The sequence below is a fragment of the Rhincodon typus genome, chromosome 27 (assembly GCF_021869965.1).
Source record: "Rhincodon typus isolate 14 chromosome 27, sRhiTyp1.1, whole genome shotgun sequence".
NCBI classification, from domain to species: Eukaryota; Metazoa; Chordata; class Chondrichthyes; order Orectolobiformes; family Rhincodontidae; genus Rhincodon; species Rhincodon typus.
The window spans coordinates 28,784,180-28,805,117 of record NC_063358.1 but is presented as its reverse complement, the minus strand read 5'-3'; the positions used below and the strand labels follow the sequence as shown (position 1 = coordinate 28,805,117).

General features: G+C 40.8%; 1 protein-coding gene across 2 annotated transcripts in view; it reads left to right on the top strand.

Moving 5' to 3' along the window:
* Nucleotides 1-17,136, top strand: part of LOC109930237 (platelet-activating factor receptor-like) — a 20,575-nt gene extending 3,439 nt beyond the window's left edge. Inside the window, exons 1-3 of one of the 2 annotated variants that reach the window (XM_048613246.1) lie at nucleotides 3,485-3,630; nucleotides 9,937-10,046; nucleotides 15,246-17,136. In XM_048613246.1, coding sequence (XP_048469203.1) covers nucleotides 10,000-10,046; nucleotides 15,246-16,272 — 1,074 coding nt within the window. In that variant the 5' untranslated portion in view covers nucleotides 3,485-3,630; nucleotides 9,937-9,999 and the 3' untranslated portion in view covers nucleotides 16,273-17,136. Of the gene's footprint in view, nucleotides 1-3,484; nucleotides 3,631-9,936; nucleotides 10,047-15,245 lie in introns of those variants that run through there. The other variant, XM_048613247.1, reaches the window with a different exon arrangement.
* The last annotated feature ends 3,802 nt before the right edge of the window (nucleotides 17,137-20,938 follow it).

Genomic DNA, 20,938 nt, shown 5'->3' with positions numbered 1-20,938 from the left:
GAACACAGAACACAGAACACAGAACACAGAACACAGAACACAGAACAGCACAGTACAGGCCCTTCGGCCCACAATGTTGTGCCAAACTTTTACCCTAATCCTAACGTCTATCTAACCTCCACCCCTACCATGTACATCCATATGCCTATCTAATAGCTGCTTAAATGCCCCTAATGAGGCCGACTCCACTACCCACTCCGGCAATGCATTCCATGCCCCTACCACTCCCTGAGTAAAGAACATACCTCTGATGTCTCCCCTATATCTACCTCCACTCACTTTAAAACTATGCCCCCTCGTAATAGCTACCTCCACCTTAGGAAAAAGTCTCTGGCTGTCTACTCTATCTATACCTGTGATCATTTTGTACACCTCTATCAAGTCACTGCTCATCCTTCGTCGTTCTAAAGAGAAAAGCCCTAGCGCGCTCAACTTTTCCTCCTAAGATCTTTCCTCCATTCCAGGCAACATCCTGGTAAATCTCCTCTGCACCTTTCCAACACTTCCACATCTTTCTTGAAATGAGGTGACGAGAACTGGACACAATACTCCAGATGTGGCCAAACCAGGGGTTTGTCTAGCTGGAGCATAACTTCACAGCTCTTGAACTCACTCCCTCTATTAATGAAAGCTAACACACCATACGCCTTCTTAACAACTCCATCCACCTGGGTGGCAGCTTTTAGGGAACTGTGGACATGAACCCAAGACCCCTCTGCTCCTCCACACTGCCAAAAATCTTTCCGTTAACCCTGTATTCTGCTTTCAAGTTTGTCCTTCCAAAATGAATGACCTCACACTTTTCAGGGTTAAACTCCATCTGCCACTTCTCAGCCCAGCTCTGCATTCTATCAATGTCCTTTTGTAACCTAGAATAACCCTCCGTACTATCCACAACTCGACCCACCTTCGTATCATCCACGAACTTACTCATCCACCCTTCCACTCCCATATCCAAATCATTTACAAAAATCACAAATAGAAGAGGACCCAGAACAGATCCTTGTGGTACACCACTCGTAACTGAGCACCATGTTGAATATTTTCCGTCCACTACCACCCTTTGTCTTCTAAGGGTCAGCCAATTCTGAATCCAATCTGCCACATTTCCCCCTATCGCATGCCTCCTTACTTTCTGCATGAGCCTACCATGGGGAACCTTATCAAACGCCTTGCTTAAATCCACATCCATTGCTCTATCTTCATCCACGTGTTTGGTCACCTCTTCTAGTGAATAAAAGATTGTTCTTTGAGGGTGGGGGAGAAGTAAATGGAAACAAAACTTAATTTCCAGTTGGAAGGGTGGAGGCTGCCAGGAGGAGTTGCTGCAAATCACTGAGATAAGATGAAATTTTAAAATAAAAGACAGCAACATTGGTGTGTCAAAGAATAGAGAGCCACTAGAGCTTGCATAGATTGAAATCATAGCTTTCATGTGAGGGGCGACCGGGATTAGAGAGTTTGAGATCATGTGGAAGTTGTGAAGCATCAAAATGGGAGGCTAGTAGGATAGCTTTCAAGTAATCCATTTTAAAGTTGATGAAGGTTCAGATTAATGTTTTCATACAGAGGGAGATATTATTTTGGAGGTGTATACTGATAGAATAAAGTCACTATAGTCCTACCAGACTTTAGTGCTGCTCTCTTACTAGAGAGGATCACCACATGTCAGGCAAGGGGAGAGGTTAACAAGGGGAGTCCTTCATTATAACCACAACTGCTGCAGGAATTAAACCCGTGATATTGGCATCACTCTGTACTGCAAACCAGCCATCCAGCCAGCTGAGCTAATTGACCCACACTGGCTGGGGTTACCCTGAAAGTCCCTCCTTCTCAACCTCACCCTTTGCCTGAGGTGTGGTGACCCTCAGATTTACCATTGCCAATGTTCTCTGTTTAATGAGACAGCAGCCTACAATCTTCTGGGACTATGGTGAATTTACTTTTACTTACTGTTAGGATATGGCATTGGACAGTTGAAGATGTGCTGAGGTTGTGTTTGCAATTGATTCAGTATCAGTGAGCAGCAAGGGACAGTGAAACAGGGTCCAAAGTCATGTTAACTCAAAAGAAAGGACAGTTTTGCTGATGATTAACTGGAAGAAAAGGATTATTTCTTCCAAGGCTTGATGTTGAGCAGGTAATGAAGCTCCTGTATAGAGCATTTTGGAGAAAATTGCAATGGCAAAGAGAGTTTCACATGACTGATGTGCATGTGAAATGCTGTAGGAGACCCTTTTAAAATGTCTGAGAAAGATGTGGAACCAGGAGAAATTAGTGTCATGAAGAAGAGTTATGGAGGAGAGGTGATGGAGGAATCTCAGTGGTCAATAATGTCAACCAAAAAGAGGAGACATGAACCATTATAGTTAATGTTATATCTCCTTATGTGCCCTAATTCATATGATCATAAAAGCAAGGAGGGGGGACAGGGGGTGGGTGAGAATGTGGAGTAAACAGATCAGCATGATCTTATAGAGTGGCATAATGGTCTTGCGGTGCTGAGTAGCCTTGGCCTGTTCCTAATCAGTATGTTCGTATAGTGTCTGAATTAGTGCAATTGAAAAATGGAATTCTGGAAAAGGTAAGCAGTGATACAGAAACGAAGAGAAAACAGAAAAAAAATGTTTCAAGTTCAGTGACCCGTCTTCTGAACTTCAGTTTTCTCTTCACAGATACTGCTCGACTTGCTGAGTTTCTGCAGCAATTTTTGTTTTTTGTTTGTTTCAGATCTCTGGCAGCTGCAGTTCTGTTTTATGATATTGATTTGGGAAAACTGGCTATTAGCATTTCAGTGTTAACCAATCAGATTCTTTGGCAGGTTACTTTGATGCAATGTCGATCTCAATCTTTCCCATTTTAAGATATCTTTCTCCATCAGATTAATCTGGCATTGGTGTGGAAGAAAGACATTGCTCATGTTAACTACATCTTCCCTTTCTAATGGTATTTTGGTTGTACCTACACCAAATGGATTGCAGCAATTGTCGTAGACCATCACCTTCTCAAGGGCAACTGGGGACGGGCAATAAATACTGGCCCAGCCAGGGCCGTCCATCTCCCATGAGTGAATTTAAAAAGCTTAACGTAATAGCGTCATTGACAGGTTAAACTAGTATCGGTGTGAAATCTGTATTTATGGTCTCTCTATCTGTAAAATAGATTGAAGCGTAGATAATGAAATAAAGCAGAATGCCCTACAGGTATTGGATGATTTTTAAAAAATTTCCATCCACTTACCACATCACTTAAAGAAGTGAGGCGGGGAAGATGGGGTTACTATGTGTAATTTATGAGAAGTTAGATCTTTGATTAAAGCAACGTATAATAAAAAAAGATAAAGCAAATCAGACAGTCTGTGATACTGTAGGGAGTTTCAAAACAAACCACTAACCAATGAATGAGAAGGGGTGTGTCCAGACCAGCAACTGTCAAAAGAACCGGGCATTTTCTGTATGAGTTAATTCAGTGATATGAATGGCAGTGTACTAGAGCAAACAGCTCCAATGACTCTTAATGTGTGAGATGCACTAGGAATATGTCACCGCACAGATTGCCTCCAGATTGTTTTTGCAGGGATTTCTGAATTCACAGACGACTAGTTGCTTTTGTTTGGTGACTCAGTGAGTGGTGAGTGTTTCAGTATTAGTTTCTGTATCTTTGAACAAAAATAATCCAAAATGTGTTGAAATTTGTATCTTATCTACTTGGTGTCTGCCAAAAATGATCTTCAAGACTATTTTCTTTCATAGTTTGTGAATGGGTTTATTCTGGTACATGCACACTTACATTTAAATTACATTTTAGAATTTAGGATTGCCTGTACTATTATTAGTTATTCATTTACCCCAGCTTTTACAGCAGCCTCTGCCCAGCTCCACCTCTGTGCGGGCAGGATAGGAGGGTACGTTAACTTATCTCTAGGTGTTTACTAAACTCACTCCACAATCATCTGCAGGGAGAGGGAAGGTGAATTGGATCAAATCATCCGACACTGCTATTCTCAGTGTGTTCAGCACCTCAGTTCTGCTGGTTCACTGACATCCCAGAGCCTGGCTGAAATTGGGAAAATGTTGTGTGGGTGAGTTGCTGCAAAGCCACAACTTCTACCTTGTGGTGCAGCACATCACTTCTGCAATTCAATTGTTGTAAATACCTGAAAACTTTTGCAGAACTGATGTACAGAATATTCAAAGAAACAGAATGAGAAATCTGCCAACATCTTACAAATTGCGGGTACTTACCATTTTTGATAGTTAGATAAATCACAAGTGAATACAGTACAGAGATAGTAGGAACTGCAGATGCTGGAGAATCTGAGACAACAAGGTGTAGAGCTGGATGAACACAGCAGGCCAAGCAGCATCAGAGGAGCAGGAAGGCTGATGTTTCGGGTCGAGACGCTTCTTCAGATTTCGTTTCCATTGTTGTTGAAAGGTGAATTTCTTGAGGTTCAGTTCCACAGGTGGTGTTGCCAGCCCTCTGGTACAATACTGAATTGTTTATATGCCAATCTAAATATTGCGTGTTGTTAAACCTTTTGACTATGGCAGCTGACACAGCCAAGTCCTATCTGCACCTCAATGAATGCACATTTCAAGCTGGGCCCCTGTGCAGTAATAAATCTTATCTGATTATTTTTGTCACTTTTATATCCTTGTTTGCTTCCTCGCCGATATGATGGTACTGAGACAAAAATGGCCCCCTCTTGGCCATTTCGGCTCAATGTGTTAGCTTGCACAGATTGCGAATCTACTCTGGGAGCTCTGTAATCAGTGAAGCTCAATGCTACTCTACATCTCTGCACACTTAACAAATGACTTTATTAAGTTCATGATGACTGAGGACAGCTGCCTTGATATCCATTGTGAGCACTGATTATTGTGTGTACACTGCATTAATCTTCAATCTTAAAATAATCTATCAAAAATCAATAAATAACAAGTGCAGCGCTGATAGCTGCAACTGGCAAAGCTAGAGAAAATAAATTTCATTTGAATTTATTCACTCGCCAATAAATAAATTCTCTTGCTTTTGTAGTGTTTCTTTGAACCACATGCTATCCCGGCAGTGAGGAATAGTCTATTTCAAGATCTCAATCATTGCCGATATCTGGTGCTTAGCAGTGTCTTGAGATAACTCCCCTACCAACCTCAGTCTTCCTGTCCGGAAGTGATTAGTCTCCACTCAGCATATTCCCACAAAGGCACCAATCTACATGCCACCCATCTCTGCTATCCAAGGCAGACAATGTAACTGCTTTGTTAATCAGGGGAAATCATATTGGAGGGTAACACAGTTCAATCTTGTTATGCAGAGACTGAAATGGATCTTGACTGTTTCATTTCAACCACATAGCCACAAATATCATACAAGCGATCGATCAGTTACATTTCTGAAGTGATTGTAGCTGTTGTAGATGTGCTTATTGTAAGGAAGTGCGTCAATGGCATAGGTATTTACATATTTTGTTAACTTATATAGCTGGCCAAACAAGGAAGTTGTGCATTTTAACTGTGTAAGTTCTGAGAAGTGGTACAGACTTTGCAGCTGTTCCTACCACAGACATTCAGAGTGCGTATGTTTCCTTTCTCCACACCAACCGCAATTCAATACTGGACGTTGATTCTACACTGGCCTTTTTATATTTGTGAGAAGTAGAGCAGATGGTGTCTGGATGGGCAACATTCAGACTAAAACAGTCCTTTTGTTTGGTTTTTTGTGAATTTTCATGTCAGACTAGTCATGCAGTCTTTCTGCTTTGTTAACCATATGTGACCCATGCAGTTTGTTTTAATCCTTCTTGTTGCTAAATTCCTTTTTCTCTTTTTAGCCCTTTAGCCGCTCCTCTCAGCCTTACGTGACTAGTTGTCTGACATCACATACTTCTGCTGCACACCTCTGCTGGTATCACTGGGTAACTGGTCAGGATGAGGTACACTGATCTTGGAGACTCAGCTGTACTCTGCTTTTATTTCATGTGACAAATCTTCTGCACTAGGCAGTTTAAATCAAGTGGGAACATATGTGATGAGAGAGGGAAGGAGGGTGGAATGCAGCTATGGAGTCATGTTTTACTATCCCATTATTAGTGTTATGTATTTGGTGAATACATAATTTAACCAGGAAACAAACAAAAACCTTCCCATTTGCTGAATTTATGGTGATCTGTTCATCACAGTAGAGCGGTAGCTCCTCAATATTTGCCGCATTGTTTGTGCCTGTCCAAGTGTGTTGCACTGAAGCCCCGTGGTGGAGGGTGGTCGTACAGGTGCCCTGTCTTGTTCTGAACCTCTCTAGCAAAGACAACTCTTGTCCCAGTCATTCAAATCTTGACATCTACAACAGTAACGATCACTTCAGAAATGTAACCGATGAATCACTGGTATGGTACTTGCGGCTATATTGCACACTCTTTGGCCTTGCGTTAGTTCTGTTATTTATTAAGTTCAAGGGCGACATGGTGGCTCAGTGGTTAGCACTGCTGCCTCACAGCATCAGGAACCCGGGTTCGATTCAACCCTTGGGCAACTGCCTGTGTGGAGTTTGCACATTCTCCCCGTGTCTGTGTGGGTTTCCTCTGGGTGCTCGGTTTCCTCCCACAGTCCAAAGATGTGCAGGTTGGATGAGTTGGCCATGCTAAATTGTCCATAGTGTTCAGGGATGTGTACACTGGGTGGGTTATGGGGGATGGGTCTGGGTGGGATGCTATGATGGTCGGTGTGGACTTGTTGGGCCGAAGGGCCTGTTTCCACACTGTAGGGATTCTATGATGATTCTATGAAGTTAACGGGGTTCGGTAGCTCAGTTAGCTGGTTTCCAATGCAAAGTGATATCGACAGCCTGGGTTCAATTCCTGTTCTAGCTGAGGTCACCATGAAAATCCTGCCTTCTTCACTTGCTTGAGGTCTGTTGAACTTTAGGTTAAACCCATCACCAGTCATCTCTCGCTAATCTGAGAGTGGCACAATGGAAACTATGATCTTAGAAGTAAACAAGTAAAATGTGATAAAGTCCAGTATTTAGGAGATTGAACATGACTAAATAGCTGATGGATTATTTCTTCTTATCGAAGAGGCATAAAACCACCACTGTTATCAAACTGCCTGTCTTCAAACACCACAGGTAGAATCTGACTGCAGTATGGTTAAGTGGTTAACAAACAGAACCAAGGCTCACTCACTCATCACATCTGTCACTTTTGGCCTCTTTGTAGATCGAGAACACTTATTAACTATTTTCTAGCTGCAGATTTTTGTATTTTGAGTCTCATTTAGTATGTATTTCTGCAACGATCAACTCTAAACACCCAATGTTTTGTCCTTCTCTGTCTCTTACTGTGGCAATCAAATGGGGAAAGTGATTAGCATCTTCTATGTGGTTATACTCACCTAAGCCATATGTGGGGAGTTTCTACAGGATGCTTGAGGCTGTAGAACTGAGTACATTTACTTTCTTATAAATGCATCATTTATCCAATAAATGTTACTGTGGTTCTGAATGTGTCTTAACCGTGGAAATACCTTGTAGGTTTACAAATCTCGTGGTGTAATAAGATATAATGCAATTAATTAGAACAGACAGAGCAAAGGTATAGTTCAGTTCAAAAATGATTGAACCATCTTAAGTGTTGTTTTCAGTATTAAAAGGGCACTTGTTTAGATCTCTATGCGTTTCAACGACAATGAGAGTGAAGAGTCAGTAAGTCAGGCCATTGGAATTCTGTGCAGAGGAAATAAGTTGGAAGTGATTTGATTGGGATGCTGTCTGTTTTGGGGAGAACACTTGTTCCTCCTTGCTCCATGGGAATGGTTTTTAAAAAGCCTTAACTATTGTTGGCGTCCTGGGTGAAGCAGACCTGGCCTGTTAGCAGTCAAATACCCCTCTAGTGCTGCCACCGATGAAATGGGAACAAGAGCGTACACCTCTGAGTTTGAAGGAAGGAAAGGGAACACTCTGGGGTGCTAGCAGGTTGGCTCAGTAACGGAGAAAACAGCAGGTGCAAATCTGAAAACTACACTGAGTTCACAACAGTTGTTAGATCCTCCCCATGTTGGTGCAGAAATTGTACCTGCTGCAATGCAAGCATCTGAAATCTGGGCTGGGGAACACTTGTTATTTTTTACTTCAGTAATTCAGTCAATACACCCACCTTCCTTTTTAGATCTGTCTGAAAATAAGCTTTTTACAAAGCTGCAGCTCATTCATAATTAGTATCACTCTCAGCTCCATGAATTTCACATCTATTTTGTATTGCAGTAACCCCACCCCCAACTCTGTTGACAGATGTCTTGTCACAAAACACTGTTATTAATTCTGAAACATTCTAAAGCATCAGTTGATGGTTTCCATAATTTACAAAAATAGAGAAATTTAAAGCTTATTGCTTTATTTCTTTGGACTGGCACAATTGCATAGGTGTGATGAGGAATAAAAATGACATTCTAACGGCCTTTGTGTGTGGCCTTTGTCATAGCTATGTGATTAAATGTCAGATCCTAAAAACATTTAGAAAAACATTGAATTTAGCTGTGTTCCAGTAAGTAAACATCGCTTGACGTTTAATCTGTATATTTTATGACTGGGTGAAGGGGGGTGATTTGCTCTTCTCTTTGTCAGTGCCTTTCAGTCAGTCACAACAAATATTTTTATTTCCTTTCTTGCACGTTGATGTCATTCTTAAGGTAAACTTAGTTAAGCAAATCAAAAATAAAGAAGAACCAATTTCAACATTTTCTTCATTGAAGAGAATGGAGTTTATCACCTAATAAACTCAAGAAAAACAAAAAATGTTGTGACATCAAAACCATACATGTAAACACACATAATAAAGTTTTAAAGGAAAAGTGGTTGTGAGAAAGGTATTTGGGAATAAAGGGAAATAAAAGCAAGTGGAGGTAGATCTTAAGAGTCCTTTGCATTGCAAGAATGAAATGACCTGAGTTTAATTGTTTAGTTGGTATCTTGTTTTCTCTGTAATGACCAAGCTGCAGATAGCCCAGCAATCTTAGAGAATGGTTGTTATTGTTTCACGTTGAAATTCATTTGCTAGCTCCTGACCTTGATAGAGATTGAGTGAGAAGTTTTCAGTGTCCTTGGTGTTATAAATCTATGTTGTTTTCTCACCCCTTTATTGCTCAAACTGTGATTTTCATAAATGGTTCTTCTGCATGTTCTGCTATCTATATCAATGTTTCATTCAAAGCTGGATAGTTGTAGACATCTCCCAATATACAAAGTTAGAATGCAAGTGTGAAACATGTAAAACAATTACATATAAATTTCTTGATGGCTCACTGAGTCTCTGTGCCTTTTGATTAAAACGCAGCCAGTTTTGTATATTCTATGTAGATTGTCTTGACTTGTCAAGTAATAACAGCTATTTTAAGTATTAAAGTCAAATGATGAAAGCTGAATATTAATAAAACATTTTTTCTAAAATTTTAACATTAATCCTTATATAAATAATACCGGTACTGTTCTAATATTGTCTGTAATGGAACTTTAATCTCTTAATATTAAATGTCCAAATAAAACAGACTACTTTACTGCTTGTATATGAATATTGTATACCCTCCTTGTATTTGAATATTGAAGAATAAAACATTACAATTAGAAAATGAGGAAAAAATTTACAATTTAACCCATCAAACCTGCTGTTTTCATTAACTTCTTAGGATGCATTCAAAAGCACCCTATTTATTTTTTCCAGCGCTGCTATACATTAACTATGCTAAGCTGACTATTAGCAGGACTTCGACTGTGGCCCAAGAGAGCTCTAAACAGGCAACAGCACTGACAAAAATAGCAACAAGGACCTGCTATGCTCAAAGCTAGATGTGAATGTAATTAGTTCTATGGACTAAGAGAGGGCAGTTTTTGAATCTGACAAAGGCTTATACTACTGTATTAACATACAATGTTTATTTCGCACAGGATACAACTGATAGCATACTGAAACAGAATCTGGGTAACCATCTGAAAGAAACTGTAAGCAAGATGGAATCACCATTGTGGAACATGACTGAAGAGCCCACAAGTCTGGTGTAAGCTTACATTTCTGTATTATTGTCCAGTCTCAATTCACTATAGCCACTTTTTAATATGATTGCTTATCCCTGGTAAGACATTCCTGGTAACCTCTTCATCAACGAAGGAGAAAATACATAAGATAACGATTCCTCAGCAGTCCATTATATTGTTTGTGGCTCACTCATCAAGGAAGAAATTATTTGTTTGTTGATTTTTGTTAAAGTTAAGAGTAGGAATTAATGGGTCCTTTTCAAATTGGCAGGCAATAACTAGTGGGGTGCCACAAGGATCGGTGCTGGGACCCCATGCTATTCACTATATATATATTAATGATTTGGATGAGGAAACAAAACACAACATCTCCAAGTTTGCAGATGATGCCAAGTTGGGTGGGAGGGTGAACTGTGATGAGAATGCAGAGATCCTTCAGCATGATTTCAACCGTTTGGGTGAGTGGGCAAACCAATGACAGATGCAGTGTAATTTGGATAAATATGAGGTTATTCACTTTGGAAGCAAATACAAGAAGGCAGATTACTACCTGAATGGCTGTAAATTGGAAGAGGGGAGGGTGCAGTGGGACCTGGGAGTCCTTGTGCATCAGTTGCTGAAGGTAAGCATGCAGGTGCAGCAGGCAGTAAAGAAGGTAAATGGTATGTTGGCCTTCATTGCGACAGGTTTGGAGTACAGCAGCAGGGATGTGTTGTTGCAGTTATACAGGGCCTTGATGAGACCATGCCTGTGTAGTTTTGCAGTTTTGGTCTCCTTTTCTGAGGAAGGAAGGTCTTACACTCGGAAGTACAGTGAAGATTTACCAGGCTGATTTTGGGGATGGCGGGTCTGACGTATGAGGAGAGATTGACTAGGTTAGGATTGTTTTCGCTGGAGTTCAGATGAATGAGGGGAGATCTCATAGAGACTTATAAAATTCTAACAGGACTAGACAGGGTAGATGCAGGGAGGATGTTCCCAATGGTGGGTGTGTCCAGAATCAGGGGTCACGATATGAGGATCTGGGTCAGGTCATTTAGGACATAAATAAGGAGACATTTCTTCACCCAAAGAATGGTGAGCCTGTGGAATTCCAACCACAGGAGGTGGTTGATGCCTAAACTTTGAATGTATTCAAGAGGCGACTAGATATAGCACTTGGGGTGAATGGGATCAAAGGTTATGGGGAGAAAGCAGGATTAAGCTATTGAGTTGGACAATCAGCTACAATCTTGAAAAATGGCGGAGCAGGCTCGAGGGGCCGAGTAGCCTCATCCTGCTCCTATCTTCTATGTTTCTATATTTCTATGTTTCAGAATTGTACACATCATTCACCAAATGACTCATGGACCTGATGAGACAGAAAACTCCAATAAGAGTAACTTATTACATAAATTACAGAGTCCCTACAGTGTGGAAGCAGGCCATTTGGTCCATTGAGTCCATGCTGACTTTCTGAACAGCATCCTACCCAGGCTTCGTCCCCTACTCTATCCCTGTAACCCTGCATTTCCCATGGGTAACTCCACTAGTCTGTACATCACCAGACACTCTGAGCAATTTAGCATGGCCAATCCACCTAATCGCACATCTTTGGACTGTGGGACATTGTTATATTGCAATTGAATTTTAAACATACTAATACTTAGAAATAAACAGTTACTTTGTGGCCATCCTGAATGCCTGCATTTGGCATTAAAATGCTATTGTCTGCCTCAGAATTATTAACATGCTTCCTCCATGTAAGTTACTCATAAAACTGACACTGTTGAAAGACTGCTAACACCATCTTCAATAATTATCTAAACTTAGCAAGTCAGTCACCAGTTTTCACTTTAGGTGTAGTTTCCTCAGGGAACTATTTACAGTGACCTTTCAAATTGTTGACAAATGAGTTTGGTAAGGTTATGGTACATTTGGATAGAAAATTAGGTGCCGATAATTCTGCATAGTTTGTGTTCTCAATGTAATAGCTTCCCACTTAAATGCTGTGTATCTGTCTCATACAAAGCTATCAATGTTAAGAGATTTATGGTCAAGCAGAACAAAATAGCCTGCAAATTCATTGAGACATTGGTAAATATTGACTTTGTATATAGTATAAAATTGGTGAGTTTGCAGCTTCCCTGATTTTTATTTCCATTTGCTGCTGACCTACTTTCAGGTGTTTTATGAGAAATCAAGATCTATTCCATGGTCATCTGTTTATTAACAGTTTTGAGTGACACAGAAGTTAGTTCCATTTTAAATCACAGTGAAGTGGATTTAGGCTGGCATTCCACTGTGTTAACCAAATGAAATCAATCCAACATTGGCGGTGCAAACATCTCAGACATACAAAAGATCTCTCCCTACTGTCAAATTGATGTGTGTTCTTAGTGTGTACATTCTTGTTAATTATTTCATTAGGTCTCCCAGGACAAATTCTGAACAAGGCTACATTCCTGGAAGCTAACCCTTTAAAAACCGTAATTAATACCATGTGGACAAGATGTAATTTCATAACATAAGCTGGCCTGAGAATTCCTGAAAAATAGAAAAAAAAATCACAATATGACTGGTCACAAAAGGCACTATTACTCAGATTCACTGGTGACCTTGCCTTTTGAGAAGTTTCTGTTAACTGGATCAAGCTTGTAGGTGATATAGAAACCAATATAGAGATGAACCTTAATAAAGCTTGTTGATTTATTCACAGACACACAGTTCACTTCATACTCCCCCGAGTCCCAGCCATGTCATTTTATTTTAATCTATTTGTTCAGATGTGTTATGGCACAGCTCCATAACCAACTCATCCTGAGGTAAGATGTAAACCTGCTGGTCTATAGGAGAGTACCACTGAATCACAGGACCCTAATTGTGCCCTAACTACTGGATCAATTAACACCCAAATACTGTTCACAAAATTCATCTTAATTAGCAGTTTGCAGCTCTGAGAGTGTTATTGATGAATTTATCTTTTATATAATAATTTTTTGAGTATTTGTTTAGAAAAGACATTGGCTCGAATTTTACCAGAAGATGGGATGAGGGTCGGATAGACCAGGAAATCTGAAGAAATAGGCAGGTTAACCCAGCAACTTTGCAATTCACTCCGGATTTCCCAAGGACGGGCTGCCAATGTGAATGGGAAGCCTCATGGGTCTGATGGAATACTCTCCACTTGCTTGAATCAATGCAGCTCCAATTGGTTCCATACTATCCAGGACAATGCAACCCACTTGACTGGCACCACTTCCCCAAAGATTCACTCCCTCCATCCTTTACTAACTGCAAGGTTCATTGCAGCAACTTGCAAAGTCTCATTTGACAAACTTTTCAAAACTGAGGCCTTTACCACCTGGAAGGCAAAGAGCAGCATATGCCCATTACACTGCCATCTGTATGTACCCCTCCATGCCACACACCATCCTGGCTTGGGAATATGTCACTGTCCCTTCACTTGTCATCGGTCAAAAACCTGGAATCCCTTCCTAACAGCGCTTTTGGGTGTAACTGCGCAAGGTGAACTGCAATATTTCAATGTGGTTCACCACCACATTCTTAGGGGTAGTTAAGGATGGAACGCAAATGTTTGCCTTGCTCATAGACCCCTGTAAGAATTGCAACGGAAGAGAATAAATGTAAGCGGAAATGTGAAGAAGTCCTTTCAGAAAACAAACATATCTTGCATACAGATTCCTAATTATGCAAAAATTCCAGGCCATACCATTTGTTACTTTATACTTTTTAAAAAAAAAAGGCCTCCTTCATCTTTAAACTAGCTGTTTTTTATTCTCCAGACCGGCTTAAATGACAGACAGAATGGTAGGAGTACTACATCTGTCATGGTCCCAGTAGAAAGCTTGTGACACTGGGATCAGGCAACAGCTGGACAGAAATTTTATGCTGCAATCTGCTATCCAGAAACAAACGGGCAGCTTCAGTGGAAAAAGGAAAAAAAACTTTGTGTTCTTGTTCTTAATTTATTTAAATTAACATATTAATAATCCTTTTCTTGTTAATGCCAATTATTTCGACCATAAATTATTCCATTATTAAACTTAGGCCAAATTGGACTAAAATGAGGTAAGGCTCTATAAGTTGATGAGAGTAGATTAGTTTTAGAACTTGTCAGCTTTGCCTTTAATACATATTACTACATTTTCAAAATATCAGCTGAATACAATTTTTGCAATGCTCTAAAATTGCTAACATTGTCATGACAGTGATAAAAAATGGACTATCAATTTTCTGTTTTCATACCTGACTTCAGTACCTGCAAACATTTATGGATTAAAACGGTTTTTTAAAAAAAATGGACGAATTATGGTAAATTGGCTTTAGTACTCACCTCACAAGGTTGAACTAAGTTTATGAAGACAGTGTGAGATAAACAAAGCTGAGGAAAAATGAATATTTTTATTACAAAGTATTGAAACTCAGTCAGGTATGAAAAAAAACCTTCATCCCCTATTTTCTATTTACAAATTTCCAGAAACTTCACATGCACTCACTCCTTGTTATCCACTGGCTTGCTACCCGTGGAACTGTATGATCGTGAGGTCAGCCCTTGACCTCATCTATTTCTTTCCCCATTGTCTAACCTGGTCTGCCTCAGGAAGCCAATTGCAGCCATTCACAGTACATAGGAGCATCCCATCCCTCACAAATAACATGGACTCTGTATACTGAGATGACAGTTTCCTGCAGGTTATCCAGCATGGGAAAAACAATGATGTGAGATGTGGGGATACACAAGTGAATTTAAAGAAAAGAGCTTTTGGGCATAGAAAAGAAGGTAAATAGATCAGTAATGCAGAACTGGAACACTCTCTCACTACAGATTCCCTCAGACTCCTGCAGAGTGCCCAGTGTGAAAGCAAATTAGAGAAACAGTCTTGACCTTCTTTTGTACCAGACTCTCCCCTTTGTAAACTCTGTTTTGATATCACGCTTTCTTATTTTTTCTCAGGGTTTTTAAGTAATAAAATTCCTCCCTTCAATCAAGGAAACCTTGTAATTGACTCTGTAATTTTGACTAGTATTACATTTTAGGTGAAATGTGACATAGCTGTGTGCCAAAAATAATTTAAATGTTAGTTGCGACCAACCATGGAGTTTAGAAGGTGGGGTGAAGGGGGAGCAATTTATCCCACCTCACTTTGTCGTAACAATGTGCACTGTCAGAATTTTATTTGGACCTTACCCTTTGTGTGTTTTTTTTTATTGTGTTACAGAGGGTTAGTGATGAATGCCAGTGAGAACTCCAGCTCAATAGGCCAAGCAGATGAATCCTGTGTCAACTGGGACCCCATGCAAAACATTATTCTCCCGCTTGTCTACTTGGTGGTCCTGTTTGTTGGACTCTTCGGGAACTGCATTGCATTGCTGACATTTCTACAGAACGCCAGGAAGGTTAAAAAAGCAATCCGGGTGTACCTGATTAACCTGACACTGGCTGACATCCTGTTTAACCTCACTTTACCGTTTTGGGTGGTTTATTATTTCAAGGGGGGAGACTGGATCTTCTCAGAGGTCATGTGTCGGTTAGCTGGAACATTCTACTACATCGCAACGTACAGCGCCATCACCTTTATGATCTTCATTAGCATCAACAGATACTGCACAGTTCGAATGAGAAAACTTAACCTTCCCTTCAATAAGCCAGTTGGATCTCTTTGCACGTGTGCAGCTATTTGGATAGTTTGGATTGCATGTGCCATTCCTACATTGATACAGCAGCAGTCATTCAAGAGGGGGACTACCATTGTAAAATGTTTTGAAGAATACTCTGGCAGAAGGTTTTATGTGTATGCATCTTTCACGTTCTTCCTCATATCCTTATTGATTGTTCTACTGAGCTACATTTCAATAATGAAAGCTCTTTCAGCCCAAGGGAAAGCATCTCAAGGCATCCATCGAAGGCTGGCTAAGTCGATGGTGCTGGGGATGCTTGTAGTGTTTTTGGTCTGTGCTTTGCCCTACCATGTTTTCCTAATCCCCTGGGAGTTAAGCAGAGCTAACTCCAAAGAGATGCCTCACTGTGGCCCTCCCAAGGCCATAGACATTATCCACCAACTGAATGTGGCTTTGCTGAGCATGAATAGCTGCATTGATCCAATTATCTACTGCTTCTCCGTAAAGAGATTTCAGAGAGAGTTGATGAGAACATTCAGAAAACTGATGCGCTGCCTGCCCTTTCAAGTCCACACATTTGAGGCCTCAGAAATCCATATCAGATCGACATCACTCACTACCTCGTAGCCTTGGGGCTGAGAAGAAATGGGACCTGATCTTCAGGTCAGCACTCAGCGCTCTGCAGTCCATTACATACTTGCGGCTGAGTTAGAAATGAAATGCCAGGCCATCCTTGGGAGACATCACCCACAAGTTTTACTGATGTAAAGCATCCATCTGGCTTTTCTCAGCAACTGCCTGCACCAAATGAACCTTGGCACGACTGAAAAGATGCTTGTGACCGCTACAATTTTTAAATTCCCACAGAGTGAATTTTCGTCCTTAAAGAGTGTGCAGCTTAAACTCTAGCCACTGTTGGCGTCAGAGAGCTTGTTTTAGAGCAGCAAGGTCTAAAATTGATTTTGAATTTCGAAGTTAATGACTTTAAAGGAGCATTGCCCCTAGAAACAGATGCAAGAGAAACATGTTGATGAAGGGAGATTTGCTGAAAAAATCTTATCGTTTTTATTATAGTGAAGTCAAATGGAAAGAAGGCAAAAGACACATGTTGATAAATTCGTACATCACTGAGTCATATATTGGGAAGTACATGGGGAGGTGAATCCTTTCCTTTGTACTTAAAGCAACCTATACTCCATGTCAGAATTCTTTTTAGTGACAATGGATATGAACGTTTCTTCCATTCCCCAGAATACTCAACAGGAAAATTGAATCAGATACATTGCGCTGGTCTTTTTTCTCATTGCAATCAATCCGGGTTATTTTACTTCTTTCGAAATTTGTTTGTGACATAAATTTTCTTTTTGTAGTGATGAGCTTCACTTTTTTTATTGTGGTATCAATTTTGTACTTTGTAAAGTATTCATAATATTTTTATTTGTATTTTTCATTGAAATTCTGACCTCGACTTTGCTTAGTTAAAGTCCTGGAGGCAATTAACTCCAGAATCTGTTTTTAATGAGAACTGTATTGTCTTAATGATTATGTGGGCAATGTATATAAATGAATGCTGGCACACCAAGTGTAAAATAAACCTTATTATTTATGAACGAAAGAATCACAAAAACAGAGAGTCATTTCGTCTGTCAAATCAATGCTAGTAATTTCCATCACATCCACCACCAGGTCTAATTGCACTTTACTGCTCATTCCCCAAGTGCCCTCAAGTATATCCATCCGCTAATTCCCTTTTGTGACCTCTTGACACATTGAGAGAGCAGAGAGGGGCCAGGGGATTTTCTGAAGCCTGCAGCAAATGTGGTGCATGGTGTGGCTTAATTTGACAGGAAGAAAACTGTTGATTTTCCAAAAGCGGGTTGAGCTGCACAGGTAAAAACAAGGACATATTTGTAATGTGTCAAAAATTCCACTGGCCTGTGGTAGGTTTGTATTGGTTGTGCATTTGCATGCCATAAATACTTGTCCCTGTAAAACATTTCTTACCTTGAAGGCAAAGTCGGCAGTGTACGAGAATCTAATGGCACCCAATTCACAGTGGCTTAAAAGTGGGATGATCATTGGCAGTAATGTGTAAGGTCAGCAGTGACCCTCGTTTTCCCCTCGTTGACACAAAGAGGAGAGCAGGAGAATGACAGATTGCATGGAGACTTGGGATTGTCAAGTAGCAATCAATGGTGAAGGGAATTGTGGAGTGGGTATGGAGGAGTGGAAGAAGGATTGAGGAGGACAGAACGTGATGCTGCAGGGATGGAGAAATCAAATAGCAAAGGCCTGGAGTTCCGAAAGTGGTGGGGAGGCATAGTAGTGATTGGGATAATCAGTCAAAGTGAGAAAATGAGGGGTCTAAAGGGTGAATGTCAGTACTGTAAAAGTGTACATCCATTTCTGGTACCACTGCACATATAGGGGTCTGAGAGAAGTGTGTTGTGGCAGGATTTGTGGCAGCATTGGATGAGATATCCAGCAAAAGGATACTTCCTTTTGGCAGATATTTGGTGAGTGGCAAGTTGTTCCAGGAAAGACAACACAAGATTGAGTTAGAATCAGACGCACGCATGGGGGTGGAGTAAATAGCCAATGAGGAATATTTGGCAAGATATAGTGAGAAAACTCTCCAGCCCTCACTGCGAAAATCCCTTCAAAAAACTTGATGCAGCCTGTACTTAGCTAAAGCAAAAACAAGTTTCAATCCTTAGTTACGTCCACTATAAAGGAAATGTCCCAAACTCCCTGTACCAGGACATTTAGCTCTGACCAAGGTGATTTCAATAAATAAAAATGCTGCACACACAAACAAAGTGAAACCAACATAATGTGAAATTGTTATAAGTGAAATTTTATTTTGGGAAATATCTGAGCTACCTTCTGCTTTCAAGTCTTAATTTAATATCATTGTTTAGACTGGGAAGTTGTGACTCTATTGAAGAGCTTCTTATTTGACTAAGAGGCTTTTTTATTCTATCTGCTGCATTGTTAATTGCTGGTGGCTTTCACGAATGAGAAGCTCCTCCTGCCTGCTGAATTACATGTATTCCACACACATTGCTGGTTCTACACAGAATTTTCATTGTAATCGCTTGGGAAGCACCATAAAGAGAGAGAGTGGCACACAGTTCCGTTTACGACACTGGGCATAACAAAATCCCAGAGCTGTTTCAATGACGGGCTTGTAAAATGTTAATTACGCACTGCAAGTATATTCTTTCCTTACATTCACTTAACTTATGTTTTGGTGGAATCATAAAGTAATCAAAATCTGTAGCGCAGAAGAGGGTATTTCCCTTATTGCATCTGGCTGGTTTGTTTTTGCAGGTGATGGCATTTTAAGTGCACATCCTTTTTTAAAAATTGATTTGATTAATTATTGTCACATGTACCTAGGTACAGTGAAAAGTTTTGCATGCAGGTACAGGCAGATCATACCGTACAAAGTGCATTAAGGAATAGAACAGAGCGAGGAATACAATGCTATGGCTGCAGAGAAGATGCACAAAGAGTGAGGTCAACATTAGATTTGAAATTTGAGAGGTCCGTTCAAAAGTCTAATAACTGTGGGTAAGAAGTTGTTCTTGAATCTGTTGATACATGTATTTAAGATTTTGTATTGTCTGCCTGATGGAAGAGGTTGGAAGGGATTATAACTTGGGTGGGAGAGGTCTTTCATTATTTTGGCTGCCTTTTCGAGACAGTGGGAAGTATAGATGGAGTCAATGGATGGAAGGTTGGCTTGTGTGATGGACTGGGCTGTACTCACAACTCTCTGTAGTTTTTTATGGCTCTGGGCAGAGCAGTTTCCATACCAAGCTGTGATGCATCTGGATAGAATACTTTCTATGGTGCATCTATAAAAATTGGCAAGTCTTTACAGACATGCCGAATTTCCTTAGCCTCCTGAGGAAGTAGAGGCATTGATGTGCTTTCCTGACCATTATGTCAACGTGGGTCGACCAGAACACATTGTTGGTGATTGTCACTCCTAGGAACTTGATGCCCTCCACCATCTCCACCTCAGCTCCGTTGGTGTAGATAGGAGCATGTCCTTCTCCTTGCTTCTTGAAGTCAGCATGGACATGTCACCCAGGGAATAGGAAAGGGAGGGGGAGTTTTCATGGGACCGCTCTCTCCCGTGACTCCCTCGTCTGCTCCACACTCCCCACTATCCCCACCACCCCGGCACCTTTCCCTGCAACCTCAGGAAGTGCTACATCTGCCCTTATACCTCCCCCCTCACCTTCATTCAAGGCAAAAAAATCAAACCTTCGACATCAGACATGGGTTCACCTGCACATCTGTCAACTTGGTATACTGTATCGCCTGCTCCCGATGTGGTCTCCCCTACATCGGTGAGACCAAACAGAGACTTGAAGACCGTTTTGTAGATCACCTGCACTCTGTATGCAACAAACAACAACACCTTCTGGTTGCAAAACATTTTAAATCTCCCTCCCACTCCCTGGGCGACATGTCCATCCTGGGCCTCCTCCAGTGTCACAATGACGTCGCCCACAAAATGCCTCAGGAGCCTACAGCCCGATGGCTAAAACATGGAATTCACCAGTTTTAAAATCTTCCCAACCTGGCCTCATCCCATGACCAACCCTCCCTCTCATCCCCGCCTCCTTGACCTGACACAACCTGTCCATCTTCTCTCCCACCTATCCTCCCTGCCATCCCACTGACCAATCCCCATCACTTCCTACCTGCACTCACCTATCACCATCCCACCTACCTTTCCCAGCCCCACCTCTCCCCTCTATTTACTTCTGGGCTCCCCTTCCCCTCCTCATATCTGAAGAAACGTCAGCTTTCCTGCTCCTCTGATGCTGCCTGGCCTGCTCTGATCCTCCAGCTCCACACTGTGTTGTCTCTTACTCCTGCATCTGCAGTTCTTGCTATCTCAGCCAATCAGAGTTGACTTGCCAATGAATCAGCAACCTTTTTCTTTTGTAATGTGATCTGTTGAAATTTCTTGCATTTGTCCAGAGGAATGCAAGGTGAAAAGCTTCAGAAATATGTCTCTCTTATCAGGATTGATCTTATGCGTTTTCTTTGTCATACAGCATTCAGTCAGATTGTAGCTATGGCAACCGCAACAATACTGCACCTTTTGTGCTATGTTGTAATAGCTTTAATAACAATAATGGAAACATCATGGATGCTTGTATCATATTTATTATTATTTATTAATATAGCAGACTCATCTGTCCAAAGTGTTAATCTCACAAATCCAGATAAATAATTAAGGGTTGTGATATTCAGGGACGAGTTCCAT